This window comes from Lotus japonicus, chromosome 1, assembly GCF_012489685.1.
Source record: "Lotus japonicus ecotype B-129 chromosome 1, LjGifu_v1.2".
NCBI lineage: Eukaryota > Viridiplantae > Streptophyta > Magnoliopsida > Fabales > Fabaceae > Lotus > Lotus japonicus.
Window position 1 is genome coordinate 135,072,804 of NC_080041.1, and position 18,807 is coordinate 135,091,610.

Below are 18,807 nucleotides of genomic sequence, written 5' to 3' on the forward strand. Positions count from 1 at the left end.
AGTCACAAACTGGACGCAACAGGCAGAATCCGACTCAATGAACATGTTCCAGAAGGTTTTACACATGCATTCAATCACACACTCTATTTTTAAATGCAAATATTTTAAATTCAAATTTAATTATAACGTGCTAAATTGATGATATATTATTAAATAACTTTGTAAATTTCTTTTACACATGCAGAGAGTGCACTGAGGCGTGATTGGACGGTTCAGGTAGAACATATATTTTTGTGAGGGGAATGCTTGCGCGGATTTCTTAGCCCAAGCGGGAGCTAAACAAGACTCTGACTTCCTCCTAGTCCAGGACCCCCTTCTTGATATGAAGCAATTGTTGTTGGCAGACTCTCTAGGAGTTTAGGAGTTATGACTGTTAGACAGTAGGGGTGTTTCTTTGTTTTGTTTTGTTCTTGTTTTTTCTTTTGGTTCTCTTTGTTGTGTTGCATAAAAAAAAAAAAAGAGTGCACTGCATAGTAATTAAATTCTGTTTGAAATAGATATTTGATGTTAAAATTTGGTTTACTTTATATCTTGGATAACAAAGGATATTATCATTCTTGTTATCGTTTATTAGCATTCCATTAATTACGTGAAAGAGACGAAGTTTGGTAAGGGCGCTTAAAAAAAGGGCAATTTCGTCTCATCAAATAACTAGTCGGCCACCGCAGCTACCCACCCTGTACTTTCTGAACGGCAACGCAAGCAGATCTTCCTTCATCTCTTTCCTCTCTCTCTCTCTCTCTCTCTGAACCGGGTCCAACCGAACCGGAACCATGGGAGTGCCAGCGTTTTACCGGTGGCTCGCGGACCGGTACCCTCTCTCGATCGCCGACGTCGTGGAGGAAGAACCCTCCGCCGCCGGTGTTCCGTTCCCCGTTGACGTGTCGAAACCTAATCCCAACGGCATGGAGTTCGACAACTTGTACTTGGACATGAACGGCATCATCCACCCTTGTTTTCACCCTGATGGCAAGGTACCTTCATCTTCATCTTCACCTCACTCACTCTCATTCAATCCAATTCCATCTTCATTGTGCTCTGAATCAATCGTGTATGCAATTCATAGGAAGGGACTTCGAATACTGTGTAAACTGTAAAGTAGACTACACTGTGGGAATTGCGATATGAGATTACTTGATTTTGTGTCTGAACTCTGAATCGTTGTGAACTTACATTTTGATTAATCATGTGAATGCAGCAAGCACCTGCTACCTATGATGATGTTTTCAGATCAATGTTTGACTACATTGACCATCTCTTCGCATTGGTTCGCCCTAGGAAGCTTCTTTATCTTGCAATTGGTATGTTTCATTTTCTTATGATTTTGTATTTCTGTAATGAACTAGCATTGCTTGCTCATTATGAACTATCAAGGTGTCAGATTTTTGCTACCAGATCTGCTAGGTCAGCTTCTTTAAGTTTTAAGTTCAAGAAATTTGATGGCTTTATGTCGAAACCCTAGAAATCACACTCGAAAGTTCAATGAAGCAGTTTATAAACTTCAAACAACTTCATTTCAGTTAAGCCTGCTATTTCCTTTTCGTTGATTAGTAACCGGGCACATTACTGAGTGCAAATCTTTTCGAGTAAAAAACGCAGTTAAAGTGTTTGTAAAACAGATAAGCCTAGATGGAAAGTAGAACTTGTATCTGTATGAATCCAATTTTTGGAAGGCTGCAATATTTCTGTCTGTAATGTTAAGGATCGTATGTTTGGTTCAACTCTAAACTGCATTCTCATTCCAACCTTTTTTTTTTCATTTTTCTTACCCTCTCAGATGGTGTTGCACCACGAGCTAAAATGAATCAGCAACGTTCTAGGCGTTTTCGAGCTGCAAAAGATGCTGCTGAGGCTGTAAGAATGTGAATATGCTCCTGTTTACAATTTTCTCCTACTATTTCTGTGATGTAGTTTTTGAGTTATGATGTGGTGTTGTAGGAAGCTGAAAAGGAAAGGCTTAGGCAAGAATTTGAGGGTGAGATGGAACTTTTGCCTTCCCTAGACAAGCCTGAGACTTATGACTCAAATGTCATTACCCCTGGCACTCCATTTATGGCAGTGCTGTCAGTGGCTCTTCAGTATTACATACAAACTAGATTGAACAACAACCCTGGCTGGCGGCATACAAAGGTATTCTTGGCCTTATCCTATTTATTCTGACCCCTTTGATCACTTAAAAGACTGGATATTCCTTCCTTTGTGGAGTCATCCTGCTTTTATTTTTTTCCAATGGCAATATTGCATATGCATCTGGTTTTCGTGATAGTTTGTCTTGTATTTATTTATGGGGCTCATTGGGTGATTATTTGAAGGTTATACTTTCTGATTCAAATGTTCCTGGTGAGGGAGAACATAAAATAATGGAATATATTCGATTACAACGTAACCTTCCGGGTTTCAATCCAAATACTCGACACTGTTTGTATGGATTGGTGAGTTTTTGTCCAATTTTTGAAATATCACCTTATATGGTGTTGGTTTATTTATCCTTTTGTTGATTTGTAAATTGTATGATGTGATTTGTAAAACAGGATGCTGATTTGATTATGTTATCCTTAGCTACACACGAGGTTCATTTCTCAATATTGAGGGAGGTTAGTTTCCAATATATGAATTGTCATTGCTGATTTTTAGCTCATTGATCCCAATAGATTGCCTTGGTCATTAATTACCTGAATGAACAGGTAATTACTTTACCTGGACAACAAGAGAAGTGTTTTCAATGTGGCCAAGCTGGCCATCTTGCAGCTGAGTGTCGTGGTAAACCAGGTGAAAAAGCTGAGGACTGGAATCCCGTTGATGATACCCCAATTCACAAGAAGAAATACCAGGTTCGGGATTGGAATCTGGCATGTCGAGCTGAATCTTTAATTTTCTTTTCTGTTAAATTTTCATTTCAATCTAATTCTTTTCATTCACAGTTTCTCAACATCTGGGTGCTGCGTGAATATCTGCAATATGAATTGGAAATTCCCAATCCTCCTTTTGAGATTGACTTTGAGCGCATAATAGATGATTTTGTATTTATGTGCTTCTTTGTTGGCAATGACTTTCTTCCACATATGCCAACATTAGAGATAAGAGAGGTAAGCATAATGGGAGGCACCATGTTATATTGAGCTGTAGCTTGAAACAGAAAGTATGCAACTGCCATCTTGTTACTCAGTTTTTAAATTTTTTATGTAGGGTCTTAACATGTCTAAGTTACGCCCTTTTACCCGCATATCCTTTCTACCTAGTTGTTGATGTTGTTCTCTTTGATAAACTTTTTACTGTTTCAGGGGGCTGTTAATCTATTGATGCATATTTATAGAAAAGAATTCACTTCCATGGGTGGTTACCTCACTGATGCGGGTGAGGTAAATTTCTCTTCTTTGAAATTGTGTTATTCCTTTTGCTTGTGTTTGTCATCCATCTAGAGCGTCTTCTTCTTCTTCCTTTTTTTAATGAGCATTGCAATGTAAATATAACCAAACCTCACAGGTTTCCCTAGAGAGAGTGGAACATTTCATTCAAGCCGTTGCTATTCATGAAGATCAAATATTTCAGAAACGAGTTCGGATTCAGCAGGTTTGTGATTTCTAGGTTTTAACTATCCCTCTTTGGAAGGGTTGATTATTATGAACTCTTCAACTTCTGAACTCTATGAAGTTTTGCGCTGATCATATATAGCTTTCAGAGTTCTGCTTATTATCACGGCTCTGTATGTAGAGATGAAATAGCATGTTTGATGCTTCTTCCATCAATATTGATATGGAAAAATCTTCAATTCATTCCTTTCCATTTTGCATTCTGTGAATGTTGGGTATCAGAAAAATAGCAAGAAAATAAGAATGAAATCTACTGTATTAATACAAATTCGTGTGGATTTGGAAAATGAAGTGCAGCAAGAAGGAAAGACAACCCAGGCAGTTAGAGAGTGCCCTGTCTCTCCCTAAAGTCCTAGACAAGCCTAGCCCTACCTCCTACACATCTCACACCTTAAGTCTTATGTCCCTTACAACAGAATAACTCCTTCACTACCCTCTCCATGGCCATATCAGAAGTTGGTTATATAGGGCTAGCTTGACATTCTCTATTTTGCTCACAATCCCTTACATTGCAAATTTCAACCCCTCTTCCTCCTTACATGTACTCTAGTCATCTTAGGGTCCTATCAGTGTATTTTTGCCCATCTTATTTGTTGAAAATTTCGCCTTTTATCTATATGTATTGTTCCAACAGGAATTCTGGAGGGGGGATAGGAAATACCATAATGTTAGGCTTTATGTTTGACGGATGTCATTCAAAGGTTACACTTTGCCTTCCCGAGGCAATCTAATTAATTTCACGAACTAATATGCATGAGCTATTCATTTCTTTAATAGGGTTCTAAGCTTACTGCATAAAGTGTAATACTTATGATTTGTTTGTACTTCAGGCTACAGAAAATAATGAAGAGAGGAGAGCCAGGGAAAGAGGAGAAATGCCTGAAGGACCACGAGCCTCAGTTTTGGATAAGGTTCAGTAATAATAAAATGGTTAAGCAATCTAGAAATTTTGAGAATTTTTTATATCTACTGAGTTGTTATTTTCTCAGGTTAAGTTAGACCAGCCTGGATACAAGGAAAGGTATTACGTTGAAAAATTTGGTGCATTGGAACTGGGAGAGATTGACAAAATTAAGAAAGATACAGTAAGTTCTGTCAGTATTTTGGGCTTGTGTGTGTGTGCAAGTGCTGTCCCTTTTCATCTGAAACACATTCATGGCTTAAAATGGAAATAATTTCAAAAAGTACAAATTCATTGCTTATGTTTGTCAACACTGCTATCTGAAATTCTCCGTTTTCTTTTTAACCGATATTTTAGACACATGCTGTCAGTGTGTCTTAAATTCTTAATCTTGCTATCTGCCCGTGTTTCACAGTGCCTTGTATGTTATGCTCATGAGAAATAAGGGCTGAGCACTGGTTGAAAATTTATTTTATGCTTTCCTGATGCATAGATAGTTTGTTGGATTCTACATTTTTACTTTCTTGCTGATGACTATTTTACTCAACTCCATTAATTTATGGTTTTAATATATTTAGAAGATAGCTTATTGTCTTAGTTTTCCTTGTAGGTCTTGAATTATGTGGAAGGCCTTTGTTGGGTTTGCCGGTATTACTACCAGGGTGTATGTTCATGGCAATGGTTAGTCTCACTTTTATTAGTTAATACTCTCTCCATTCCTATTTATAAGACCCCTTAGAGACATTTTATTCAATTATTTCACTTTATTGTTTCTTTAGGTACTACCCATATCATTATGCCCCTTTTGCTTCTGATCTTAAAGATCTAGCAGATCTAGAAATAACGTTTTTCTTGGGAGAACCATTTAAACCATTTGATCAGCTCATGGGGACCCTACCGGCTTCAAGGTTTCTTCACCCCTCCTGTCTTCAGATCTATTGTATCATGCTTCCTGTGCTGATGCTTGCTATAATTTATTGTTGCAGTTCAAGTGCACTGCCTGAAAAGTATAGGGATTTGATGATTGATCCTTCATCGCCTATTTTACAATTCTATCCTTCTGGTGAGATAATTTACCTGTTATTGATGTGTTCTGCTATATCTGATAAAGTTACTAATATTACTTGGATTGATTTTTTACAGATTTTGAGATTGATATGAATGGCAAACGATTTGCATGGCAGGTAATATTGTTTTGTTCTGTTAAGTGTAGGCTTGCTTGGTTTTTCTTTTATAAATAACGTTTTATGAATGCTTTAGAATAAAGTGGGAGTTAAGGCCATTGTTGGAGTATTTTTCAGGGTGTTGCCAAGCTGCCGTTCATTAATGAGAAGAAATTGCTTGCTGCCACAAGGAAGCTCGAAGGCACATTAACGGTCTGGAAAAGTCTCTTACTTTTACCTTTTCTGGGAGGGGGTTGGTTGTTGATACTTAGTTCACTACATTTATGACTAACTAAATAAAATTGTTGGCCTTTGAATTACATCGAAGAAACGGTTATGGTTTATCATAATAAGAATTACGAATTGTTGATTGGCTATGACACCATTTAAATAGATCTGTGTTATTGTTGTTTTTTTTTTTTTTACAAAATCATCTCCACTTGGTACTTATTTGCTGGAACTTTTTCATCTCATTTCTTATCTATTCTGTTTTTTCTGTTCGAGCTGGAATACTTTTTACTTTAGTTTTTTTCAGTTGTATAGAGGTTTCCAACAGATAAACTCAATTTCATTCAGGTTTGTTATGTGCAGGAGGAGGAACAGCTTCGGAATAGTGTGATGCTTGATTTTCTTTATGTTAGTGGTGCTCATTATCTTGCCCCATATATCTTATGGTATTACCAACATTATAGTCATTTGCCTCTGCATCAAAGACCTGCTCTGCCAATTGACTCAAATGCTAGGTTAGTGAATATGTATGGCAACAGTCATTAGTAATAAATTATGATTACCTTTTTAAGAGGCTCATGTACGTGTTATGTTTTCCATTATTAGCAGCGGTGGTATGAATGGATATCTTTGGTTGTATGAAAGAAATGTGCTCAGAACCGTTGTGTCTTCTCCCATCAAGGGATTGCAAGATGTTGAGCGCAATCAAGTTTTGTATGTTTTGTCCTTCACACCTGCCTAATATTTTTAAATGTTGGGTTGAACTCATGTTGAATGTTTTTTAATTGCAGAAATATTACTTATCTTAATCCTCTTAAACATAGCCACATCCCAAAACCTCCGCATGGTGTAGTAATGCCCAAAAAGGTTAGCATACTTATCTTAGAAGGACATAAAATGTTAATGGATTCATCCTGTGGAAGGAGCTTCATGACTAATTTATATTAGAAGTTAGAACCCAATTTTTGAACAAATAACATGCCTCAGATATGTGCCACGTGTCAATTTTGTTTAATCAATTGTCATCTTTCAGATAGTTGCAATATGTAGATTCGTTTTATTATCGAGTATTTTTCTGTTTTAAAAAAATTATTCTCTGCTATCTCCTTTTATGGTACAGTTCACATATACGTTGATATTGGTTTTGTTTGCAGATAGTAAAAGCCTTTGATATTAAACCTTCACCTGCTCTATGGCATGAAGAATTTGGTGGTCGACGACAGCAAGGGAGAGAAAGGTGAGAGAATCTATTGCTGAGTAGGTTGTTATATTGGTGTCGCATAATTTTCATACTCTTGCTGTCTGAGATTCAATATTACAACCTTCCCGGAACTACTGATTAAATTTAATTTTCATTGTGGAAAATCTAGATTAATTTTCAATGCTTTTCAAATTAAGCACATGATTTTTTTAATATATGAAGTTTGGTCTTTAATTTATTATGTGAGTAAGACATATTAATGTGTGATGCTTCTGACAGACAAGAAGTACCTGGAGCAATAGCTGGCCCTCAACTGGGAGAAGCAGCACATCGTCTTGTCAAAAACTCCCTGAATGTGAAATTAAATAACACAGCCTATGGAATGGTGGAGCCTAATCCAATGAACCGGCTCAGACCAGCTGGAGCGTCTGGATCCGGAAAATATTACGGCGACGATACAGGTGGTGGTTATTATGGACACCAGTATTACAATCAACAAGGCATGATAACTAGGCCGAGATATAATGGTGGGCAAAATGACAGACAGAATTTTAGGATACAAGAAAGGTCACAGTATCATGAACAGTTCCACAACATGAAAACTGGGTTTTCTGCTTTGACTATGAATGAAGGAGTGAGACCTAGGTCATCTGCAGTGCCTTCACCAAGGGGACCTCCAATGATACTATCGAGGGTGCCAAATTCAGGGCACACAGCACAACAACAATTTGTGCAGAACACGGGTCCTCCGATACCACCTCCAAATTGGATCACTAGAGCCCCGGATACGAATGGAATATACCCTACGTATCAAGAAGCTGCATTGGGGGCAGCTTATGATAAGCACGCGAAGGTGTACCAAGTTAAAACCCGCCAACCCCAAGACATGCCAGAGTATGGGAATCGGTAGTGATTGTTGTGGATTATATTTGCCTTGTGACCAAAGAGCTCTTGCTTCTCTCAGCCCGTTCCTCAGGTTGGAGCTCATCCAAGTTCAACAATAGAGTTTGAGGGAGCAGATGAATGCTTATCAAGGTTATCGTCGATCGCGCTTAACTGCAGTGATGGTGCTGATATGATCTGCTTTCATTCGCAGCACTACCTTGATGGTTGTCCAGGCCATAATACCGGTTGGAAGGTGGGGAGGGCCATGAGATGTTTCACAACTTTCTTGCTTTACAAGCTCTTAGTAAATCACTCAAGCTGCTGATCAAGATCGATGGAGGACATTAACTTGTGTATTGTAGAATAAGTGCTGATTTGGCTATTCATGGCATGCAATGTACCTTGTTGTAAAAGGCACTCTTTTTGGTTTTTACTATTGTGTCCAATTTAAACCCTGAATGTTGTTTGGTTCGTGGAAAAGAAATGAAATCTGAAATCAAGTAAGTGAAATAAATAATATTACTTCATTTGAATCGTTTGAATACGGTAAAATCCATTTTCCGTATTATGTATTCCTTAACATTTTTCCTTGCTTTCAGAGTTATGTGAGATTTTATAATCCCACTTCATTCTCCTATTAAGTCTCCATGTTGACTCAATTTGAACCATAAAAGGAAACATTCCAGTCCCCTGATTCACAACAAATATTTAGCTGAGATATTGTGCAGATTTTAAGCCAAATCAAATATGGCAAACACACGTCTGCTAGATTTGGCACCCCACTCATTAGAAATGTCACCCCATTTTCGGAAACTTAGTTTCCGAAATATTTCGGAAATAAGGTTTCCGAAGTATTTTTTCACTCAAAAGTGGGATGTTACATGTATTTTGCACTACAAATCATGAATTAATTTCGGAATATAAGATTCCGAAATAATTCGGAACCCAAAAATCCAAAATTTGGGGGTGTAAAATCTAAGGGTTGGGGTGCCAAATCCAGCTATCCAAACACACACATGATGCAAAGTTTCCTTTATTTGCACACTTGAACAAGAGTGGAAATACTTGTCAAGCCTAGTTTCCCTCAAGATCAGAGATTTCATGTTTCTAGTGTTAGAACATGAAACAATGAAAGATGAAGAGGAGCATGAATCAATCACTGACTTGTATTGCCGTTTCAAATATAAAACACAACTTTCAGATACAAATATATAATCCAACATAAGCTTAAGTTAAGCCCTCTAATCTCCACACTTAAATAGTAATCATCAAGAATAAGATGAAGATAATGAACAACTATTGTAGGAAGTAGCCACTGAGAAAAAGCGCAAAGAAAGCCAAGAGAGTTCCATATATAAGCAAAGTCTTCTGACCAGAAGTGAGTGAGTTTCCACCAAGCCCATATTGCTGATTCTCTGCAAACCCAGCAATCTCAACACTCTTGCTCTCGAAGAAGCTCAGCGCCGCGCCGCAAGTGGGGCAGCGCCAATCATCTGGAAGCTTCTCGAACGGGAAACCAGGTGGAATGGGATACGAAGGGTCACCGACAGACTCATCGTACTTGTACCCGCACGAACGGCACTCGTAGATTCCGGTGTTGAGCACCGCAAACTTCTCTTCCAATCGACGCTTGTCCAGGTTCTGATCTAGAGACTCTGAATCGGGCTGTTCTGAACTGATGGGTGCTGGCGTGTCTTCGTTTGAGATGTCGATGGAGTTTATGGTGAGCTTTGAGCGTTTGAGTTTGGTGGAAGAGAACAGGGTTTTGGGGAAATGGAGGTTGTTGGTGGTGGTGGGTTTGAGAGGGGTTCGGAGGTGGAAGGATAACGGTGGCGTTGTGGTGGTGGAGCAAGCCATTGTTGGTGCTGGTTTAAGTGATGGAATGGCCAACGGTGACGGTGGGTTGATGTGAGGAGAACCATGGAAAAACCATGGTATATGCCATTGGGGTGGACATGGATGGAACACATTTGGTTGGATAAGGTAAGCTATTTTGTGTTTATTTTCCCTTTTTTATTTTGAGTCATTTTTTTGTCAATAATAATTCATCAATAATAATCATGAAAATTATTGCTCCAACTAGGCTTCTTCTTTTGGATTTTGTTTTTGGTCATGACCTAGCCCATGAGGCACCTCTTTTTGGACCAAAAATATGAGTGTCATGCCTGAATTTATATCTAAGGTGGTGAAGTGAAATGACAAAGTAATACATTTTTAGTGCATGATGATTATAAATTCTGTTCAGATCGATTTTAAACTTAAATATTTTTTTTTTGAACAAATAGCTTAGATGCTAACATTGACCCCAAAACAAAAAAACTGTTTTATAAAGTGTTCACGCACTAACATTACATGGTCCGCTAATGTGACCTCAATAAAAAAGGATCAACTTTGGACTTCTACTTTGACGTGCTATACTAGGTTTCTCTTCTCCAGTTACGTCCTCAAGCCTATCTTTTAGATGTCAACGGCCATTTCCTCATGCTCTTTGAGTTATACCAGGCCATATCCAACAACTATTGTCACATGCACCCATTTCTTTCAAATTAGAAGTTGCTCTCACCGCCAATTTCCTCCCTCTCACGGATAAACCACATTCCACGGAGGAAGTCGTCACCACCGAGTTCATTTTGATTACCTTAATCTCTCAAACTCCGGATCTCTTACCCTCACTAGAAAATACATTCCACAATCAACTAAAAGTTAACAACAAAGCTATACAGAGTAAACCATGCATTATTGAACACGACACCACCAATGCCTACCACCCTATTTGAAGTGGCAGAGTATATGGGATTACCGGTTGGTGAGGCGTGGTGGAGCGTGAGGAAGAGGCCGCCAGCATCGGCTACCGACACTGAAGTGGGAAGCAAGGTTGGGAACAAGACATTAAGATCGAAGGAGATGGTGAATACGTTGGTGTCGATGACAAAGGAGGAGGTCTTTTTAGTCGATCATGAATGAGAGTTTAAATTTTGATAACTTTTTAGGAGTTCATATCAGGTAAACCGAACGTTATATAGTAAAGTTTTTCATTTTTTTTTCTTTTTGTGGGGTATACATTCAATATGAGGTTTGCCAGGACAATTATTCTTCACGTGCAATTCAACTGACTAATTTAATAACTGTCATTTATTTTAGTATTTTCCTTTTCCCCACATGATTGGCACTAGCTTTAATGTACATGGAGAAGTGAAACTCTGGACTCAACTGATACAGAAATGCAACAGTGGATAAACTAATCATTGCACCAACAAATCTGAACAGATAATCCTTGTCTTCTAACCCTTTCCCATGGAGGATGACAATGGGTAGGATCGGACACGGGTTTTACAATTACTAAACCCAAACCCAAATCTTAGAACCCAAACCCAAACACAAGCTCTTATGGGCGATAAAATAAAATCCATGTCCAAACCCATTGGGTTTCGGGTAAAATCCGAAACCCAAACTCATTCCTTACGTGAAATAGCAACTAGATCCAGAACCTACTTTCATCCTCATCCATCACCAATGTGAGACAACAATAATTTAGAGTTTACTTTCTCAAACATACAAAAGTACAATTAATCATCAAACACTAAGAACAAAGTTTATAAATATATACATGTATGAGAATATTTTTGTAATTTTATGTTTTGGGTATCTTTGGGTTCGGGTTTGGGCGGGTATGGACACGGATTTAACTAATACCAAACCCAAACCCATAAACTGCTACAGTAACGGGCAAAATCCAAACCCAAACCCAAATCCAGTCAACTCGATTTTTGTCCGTCAAATCGGATCGGGTTCGGGCGGGTACCCATGGGTTTGGACAAAATTGTCATCCCCTACCCATCCCTGCTCTCAACACTCCTTTTATATTTTCACTTCTTTTGCAGTGGAAAAATCACTCTGGAAATACAGTGTCAATGAATGAGCATACTATAGTTCCAAATAAGCGACCTCCAAATAAAAGAATCCAAATAAAAGAATCCTGAATTTTCAATGAGTATACTATAGTTCCAATTTCCAACATCAAAACCAAAACCAACTATTGAGCAGTAACCAGAGACACTAACAGAAACATGTCAATTATCCAAATTGCCAAAAGAGCTTCATGATTAAGAACCAATTTATGCATATTTTATAACATATAATCGATTTATGGTACAAAGCTGTCATGTTGAGCCAGTTCATTTCAAGATGTCTGCAGATTCTGTACATGTAAGAGACCATTAAAATTCAAAGGAACAAGAACATGGCTAAAATGTAACATAACACATTTTATTAAAACTCAGCAAAAACTAAAATTCAAAAAGAAAACTAGTACTAGTTACTAGCTATCTGCTACACTATCACTATCAGTATCATCATGTATGAACCACTGAAAAATAAACAAGAACAGAGTAAAGGTATAGGAGTTGGGTCATACCCCTCCTCCACCACCACCACCACTTGACCGCAGCTCCTCCATAGTAGCCTTGACCTGATCCTGAACCAGCTCCAACCTCTTTGAGTACACTTCCAATTCCAATATCTGTTGCTTCCTCCATTTCTCATCCACCAATTCCCCAAACCCCAAATTCATCAACCCCACCGGACTCAACCCTCTCGCCCCAAACGGCCCCCTCATTGCTCCGGCCACCAGCTCCTTCAACAACGGCGACAAACAACTCTTCACCGTCTCTTCAATCAAACCCGCTACGTTCCCATTCCCACTGTCACAATTATCACTAGCAGCGTTAGTGGTAGCTGCAGTGGTAACGTTACGGTCCTTGCTACACGCTGCTCCATCGTTCAAGTTCAATTCACGCTTCTCAACGCTCTTGATCGCCGGTGAAGGCCGTGACCGCTTCCGCGTCTTCTTCTCCGTCGAATTCCCGAAAATCACCTCGTACTTGAGCACCGGGGAGCTGAAATTGTGATTAGGATTAGGGTTAGGGGCTGGGTTGAGGTTGATTTCGTCATCGTCAACGGCGATCATGTCATCGGTGGCGGCGATTGGGGTTACGTTGCCCCAGATCTTGCGTGAGACTTCGAAGGTGGCTTGATCGTGAGCGGTCTTGAAGGAAAAATCCTTGCCGGAGCTGATTCTGTTGACAACGTTCCGGTACTTCTTCTTCAACCTTCGGATCTTCTCGACGAGCTGGCTCTTGTTGAAATCGAGCTGGAGCTTCGACTTGATTTGATCGTAGAACAGAGCGGTGTCGGTTTGGTTAGAGGATCCTCGCTGCGTGGTGTAGTCGAGGAAGCCCTGAAGGAGCTCCATCTCGTCCTCGTCGGTCCATAACCGCTGAAACAGCCGCCGCGAGTCGTCCGGAGGAGGAGGGGGTTTTTTCTCTTCGATTGGCTCCGTGCGGTGGCGTTTCGGATCGGAGTAGGGGGTGACGATTGTGGTCGCGGCGGAGGATTGAATTGGGACGGTGGTGGTGGCTCCGTTGGAGATGGAGGAGCTGGGGACGGCGACGGTGACGGCGAGGGCGGAGGAGGCGGGGGGAGAAGGTTCGCTTTCATCGTCGTCAGGCAGAACATCGTCGTCGTATTCCTCGTCCTCGTGAGAATCCTCGTCGTCGTCGTCCATGTCTTGTTGGGGGAAAACGGTGTCGTGTTGCTCAGACGCCATGAGAGAAGGAGAGAGAGAGTGTGTGTGTGTTTGGAATGGAAAGTGCCAAAGTGGGTTTGGTTTGGTTAGGTTCAGAGTGGGTGGGTTCACTCAGTCATACACTCAACCTCGTGGCTCACGGGTTTTGGTTTAATGTGTTGGACTGACTCACTCTCTTACATTTGCTTGCTGGCAATACCAATTCGGAAGTGGAGGACACACCAACCTTATTCCTTTAAAAGTGGATGTTAGTTCTTCTTCACTAAAGACCAGGGAGGAATTTGATATTAAGGGCCCGTTTGGTAACCAGGACAGGATAAGATAAGACAGGATAATAATCATATCCTGTTGTTATCTGTTGTTTGTTGCGCCAGCAGGATATGATAACACTATCCTGTCTCCTATCCTATCCTGTCAATCATGTGTAAAAGTTATCCTGAGGGGGGAGCTAGGATAGAGCAGGATAGGATACCAGTTATATATTTTCTTTCAGTATCCTAACTCCAAATTAATTTATTTTAATAATTTATAATTTATAATAATATTAATTAATAAATATAAAAATATTAATTTAACTAAAATAAAAAATAAATAAAATTATTATTCATAAATAGTAAAATAGACTACTCACTTACAAATATTGATTTATTAATAATAATAGACTAATTCAATATTTTCATCTCCTATTATTTAAAAATTATTTATCTACTTATATAATAATTTAAATATAAAGTATTTTTGAAATAATAATCTATCTATATATATTAGAAAAGAACAACTTCTAGCATGACGTGTCGCTCTCACAGGCCATGTTAGTGACGTGTCGCTCCGAGATTAATTCTCACTTAATTATTTACACGTCAGCTTTTCCACCTATTAATTCTCATTTAATAATTTACACATCAGCTTTTCCACCTTGGCCCTATTTGCCACATGTGCCATGATTTTTCTTTACCTTATTTCTCCTTTAACATTTTTTCAATTGCACAGCTCACTGTATCTTTTCAATTGCATCTCGGTAAAAAGTCTGCTAGGGTTCCACTGCCTTTCTCCTAGCGCCGCCCCTCCTTGCGGTCGCCGGTGGACTCACTTCGACATCAACCTTCTACTCTCTGAGGCTCACTCCTTGCACCGTCGCCGTCTCGTCTCCGTCTACCGCAACCGTCGCCGACAGGTCTATCTCTCTCTCTCCCCTCCCCAATGTCCATAGTGACGTGTCGGCACCAGATTAATTCTTAGTGACGTGTCAGCACCAGATTAATTCTCATAAAATTTATTCCACGTGTCAATTTGTTAGAGGGTATAATATTATATAATTTTCAATTGATATATGTTTTAATTTTATATATTCTAAAATAATTGATTGATATTATTTTAAAAGATTTTAAAAGATAAGATTTGGTCTTTTAATTTATTTTAAATGTATTTTTAGAATATATTAATTATTTTTTATTGAATTTTCGAATTTTTATTAATTCGGGATTTTATGAGTTTTTATTGTGATTTGCTAGATTTTGTTAGTTTTTATCTATCTTTAATTAGTACATTTTTTAATATTAGATTTGATTGAAATTTAGGTTGTTTATTTCTTAATTTTATCTTAATTTATCTTATTATTTATTTAATTTTAATTCTAGGAAATATTTTATTTTATTTTAGATTTATTTTTAGAGTATATTAATTAATTTTTCTTGAATTTTCGGATTTTTAATTAATTCAGGATTTTATGAGTTTTTATTGTGATTTGCTAGATTTAATAGTTTTTATCTCTCTTTATTTACTACCTTTTTAAATTTTAGGTTTGATTAGGATTTAGTTTGTTTACGTGTCAGCACCAGATTAATTCTCATAAAAATTATTCCATGTGTCAATTAGTTAGAGGGTATAATTTTCAATTGATATATGTTTTATTTTATGTATTCTTTTTTTTTGGTACATCAGAAAATTAAAGACAACAGAAAAAAAACTACAAGGCTAACAAGTCCCTAGCCAAGATGGGAGCTAACTGCTGAGGCGGAGCCTCAAGATACTCTATAGGACATTGGAGCCCTCCCCCAATGCCAGCAAGACAATCCGCTGCTGCATTTGCATCCCTAGAAATATGGGTAAGCTCTATGCACCAATCTCGATCCAACAAGAGTTTAAGATCAAGGAGCTCTGAGGCCAACTCATGAAACTGATACCTATTCTCAGATAAAGCCTTCACAATCTCAAGACAATCGACTTCACAGATCGCTTTTCGAATGTTGGCGTTCCATAATAAAACCAAACCATGCTTAAGAGCTCCAATCTCCGCTGTAATGGGATTCCCCCCACTGCTGCCAGCATAAAACCCGGTTACCCAATTACCGGTTCCATCCCTCACTAAGCCCCCCATACCCATCCTGGCTCCGGTCAAGTCAAAGGCACCATCAGTGTTGAGCTTGAATTTACCTGCGGGAGGAGCTCTCCAAAACGCACCTCCACCCATGCCCAATGTCATGGACAGATCACTAGAAAGAAAGGAGGAATAGTCATGATGCTCTGTAGAAATCCAATTCACAGTACTAATAGCGTTCCAAGACTTATCACCCAAGATTGCATTGTTACGCCACCGCCAAATTCCCCAAAGAGCTGTAGCAAACAAGGAACCATGAGGACCACACACCTGGTATTTGATCCAAGCCTGGACACTCCCAACTAGAAACCGAGGCCACGTGAGAGCATTCAATCTATTCCAAATTTCCCTAGCAAACCTGCAGTCCCGCAAACAATGTAAAATATCCTCCATAGAATGTTGACACCGCGAGCACGAGGGTGAGGAAGCAAGCTTGCAACGAAACCTCAAGTTGTTAACCTGAATTGCATCGTGCATACACAACCAAATGAAGACACGAATTTTCTCCGGAACCTTAATCTTCCAAATCCAGCGCCAGGTATCCAAACCAGTAAGAGACATCTGTGCATTCGCGTTAATGAGCCAAGAGTAGGCTCCCGCAGCAGAATAAATGCCTTGGCTGTCGAATTTCCAAATTCAATGGTCATGAAGCCTGATATCAATAACAGGAGCAACCGCAAGCATCTTTTGCTGTACCAAGGGAGGTAAAATTGTGTAGAGACTTGACGGATTCCAGTCACCATTGATGATGATGTCTCGGAGGGCCATGTTTGTATCTGTGATGTGGACGTAGGGGATGTTATTAGCCAAAGGCCCATAACCACTCCAATCCTTGTACCAAATAGATGTTGCACCATTACCCAGCTTAAATGCAAACCCATCCCTTAGAACATCTCTAGCCTTCAAAATACCTTTCCAAAGAGGAGAAGAGTTGGGTGCAGCAGTAACTTCAAGAATTGACTTGCTACCTAGGTATTTGTGTGCGAGGACTTGAGTCCAAAGCTTATCTGATTCCTGCAGAAAGGACCAAACCAACTTACCAAGAAGAGATGTATTCGCATGTGAAGAATCTCGAACACCAAGCCCACCAGCAATCCTAGGTTGCGTCACCACATCCCATTTAACTCTGTGCCAGCTATGAGTACCAGGCGTGGACGAGGAACTGGACCAGATGAAGTTGCGAGCCGCTTTATCAATCAAGTTGATAGTCCTCCTAGGCATCCATAAACCTGCATGTAATAAGTGGGAATCGCGGTTATAACAGCTCGAGCAAGACAAACTCTACCCGCTGTGTTTAGAAGGCGGCACTTCCAACCAGCCAAGCGACGAGATATCTGATCAATAATGAAGTTGAAGGAGCCATGCGACACCCGACCGCTAGCCATTGGAAAGCCCAAGTACTTCCCCAAATTCCTCACAACACGAATCGGGCAAACATTAGCAATAGAATTCCGAGTCGCAGCTGGAACTCCTTTTGAACAAAGGGCTTTAGACTTGGCAGCACTCACAACAAGACCAGAGGCTGCACCAAAACTGTCCAAAATATCAGCAACAAGCTCCACTTGGGTAGTAGTTGCCTTGCAAAAGAGCATAACATCGTCTGCAAAGAAAATGTGGGAGAGAGGAGGGCCACCTCTCGACAATGTGATGGGTTGCCATAAGCTTGCATCAACAGCATTTTGAATACGGACAGATAGCTTCTCCATACACATGACAAAAAGATAAGGTGACATGGGATCCCCTTGTCGGAGACCTCTAACGGGACTAAACCAAGGAAGCCTCGTACCATTCCAGAGGAGAGCAAGTTTAGCAGAAGAAACACAACACATAATAAGCCGACATATAGAATCAGGGAACCCAAAGTCTCTTATTGTCTCATCCAAGAAACCCCAAGAGAGCTTATCATAAGCCTTTTCCAAATCAATCTTGAAAGCCATAGACCCCTTTCGAGCCAAAGAATGATCAAGGTAATGAACCACCTCCTGAGCCAGAATAGCATTATCAGTGGTACCCCTCCCAGGAACAAAACTGGATTGAAGGGGCCCAATAAATTGATTCAAGTAAGGACGAATGCGGGAGACCACCACTTTAGTGATGATTTTATAAACCACATTGCACAAACTTATTGGGCGGAACTCCTTCATCTGTGTGGGCACATCAACCTTTGGAATCAGGACAATCAGGGTCTCTGCAAGGGAGGGGTTAATAGTACCAGTAGAAAAAGCATCACTAACCACCCTCCAAATATCTTCCCCCACAATATCCCAATATTGTTTGAAGAAAACTGGCTGAAAGCCATCAGGGCCTGGGGCTTTAAATGATTTCACAGACATAAGAGCACGCTTTACCTCAATCTTGGTCACAGGAGCTAGTAAATCCCGTCTACAATCCTCGGGAATAATGGGAAGATTATTAACCTGAAACTGGTCAAGAGTAGGCGCTATAGCTGTACAAAACAGGTCCTGAAAGAAATCCTCAGCTTCACACTTAAGCACTTCCTCATCGGAACTCCAAGTGCCATCCCTAAGCTGGAGCCTATGGATCTTGTTCCTCTTCCTCCGGACAACAGTCTGCGTATGAAAGAAAGCTGTATTTCGATCTCCAAACCGGACCCATTGCTCACGGGATTTCTGAAACCAGAGAAGCTCCTCATTACGGAGGATATCACGATACTCATGTTGAAGCTGGGTTTCAAGTTGGACCATACTCGAAGTCACCCTAATATCAAGATCACGTTGAACTCCCCGAAGCCTCCCCTCAACATGTCTCTTCCTCTGAAAAATATTGCCAAAGGTATGCTTGTTGAAGGAAAGAGAATCTGCTTGAACTCTAGAGATCTTTTCCCTAAGGTCACCACCAGGTCCTCTCCAAGCATTCG

At 39.8% G+C, this 18,807-nt stretch overlaps 3 protein-coding genes across 4 annotated transcripts; 1 reads left to right on the forward strand and 2 right to left on the reverse strand.

Annotated features, from left to right (window-relative positions):
- The first annotated feature begins 570 nt into the window (after positions 1-570).
- LOC130731242 (5'-3' exoribonuclease 4-like) lies at positions 571-8,531 on the forward strand. 2 transcript variants are annotated; one of them, XM_057583468.1, is made up of 22 exons: positions 571-974; positions 1,199-1,301; positions 1,778-1,854; positions 1,939-2,130; positions 2,313-2,432; positions 2,532-2,594; positions 2,685-2,831; positions 2,922-3,086; positions 3,282-3,359; positions 3,484-3,570; positions 4,421-4,501; positions 4,580-4,675; positions 5,102-5,172; positions 5,271-5,399; positions 5,478-5,554; positions 5,635-5,675; positions 5,793-5,867; positions 6,246-6,397; positions 6,489-6,596; positions 6,674-6,749; positions 7,037-7,119; positions 7,363-8,531. In XM_057583468.1, the coding sequence occupies exons 1-22, from the start codon at positions 774-776 to the stop codon at positions 7,991-7,993; spliced, it is 2,853 nt and encodes a 950-aa protein (XP_057439451.1). In that variant the 5' UTR covers positions 571-773; the 3' UTR covers positions 7,994-8,531. The 2 variants fall into 2 exon arrangements, with proteins under 2 accessions (XP_057439451.1, XP_057439452.1); XM_057583469.1 differs by having other exon boundaries at positions 572-974; positions 6,492-6,596.
- A 585-nt stretch (positions 8,532-9,116) lies between these two features.
- LOC130731245 (uncharacterized) lies at positions 9,117-9,934 on the reverse strand. The gene has a single exon (XM_057583473.1). It carries the CDS (start codon positions 9,823-9,825, stop codon positions 9,265-9,267), a length of 561 nt encoding a protein of 186 aa, XP_057439456.1. The 5' UTR covers positions 9,826-9,934; the 3' UTR covers positions 9,117-9,264.
- A 2,137-nt stretch (positions 9,935-12,071) lies between these two features.
- LOC130731243 (probable transcription factor At5g28040) lies at positions 12,072-13,757 on the reverse strand. Its single transcript, XM_057583470.1, has one exon. The coding sequence runs from the start codon at positions 13,571-13,573 to the stop codon at positions 12,377-12,379; it is 1,197 nt and encodes a 398-aa protein (XP_057439453.1). The 5' UTR covers positions 13,574-13,757; the 3' UTR covers positions 12,072-12,376.
- Positions 13,758-18,807: the final 5,050 nt, after the last annotated feature.

Bases quoted from the DNA above. Each gene is read 5' to 3' on its own strand.
- LOC130731242 (XM_057583468.1), top strand. From the start codon at position 774: ATGGGAGTGCCAGCGTTTTACCGGTGGCTCGCGGACCGGTACCCTCTC. The intron at 3,360-3,483 runs GTAAATTTCTCT...CAAACCTCACAG, and splicing joins ACCTCACTGATGCGGGTGAG to GTTTCCCTAGAGAGAGTGGA. The intron at 5,868-6,245 runs GTCTGGAAAAGT...TGTTATGTGCAG, and splicing joins AGCTCGAAGGCACATTAACG to GAGGAGGAACAGCTTCGGAA.
- LOC130731245 (XM_057583473.1), bottom strand. From the start codon at position 9,825: ATGGCTTGCTCCACCACCACAACGCCACCGTTATCCTTCCACCTCCGA.
- LOC130731243 (XM_057583470.1), bottom strand. From the start codon at position 13,573: ATGGCGTCTGAGCAACACGACACCGTTTTCCCCCAACAAGACATGGAC.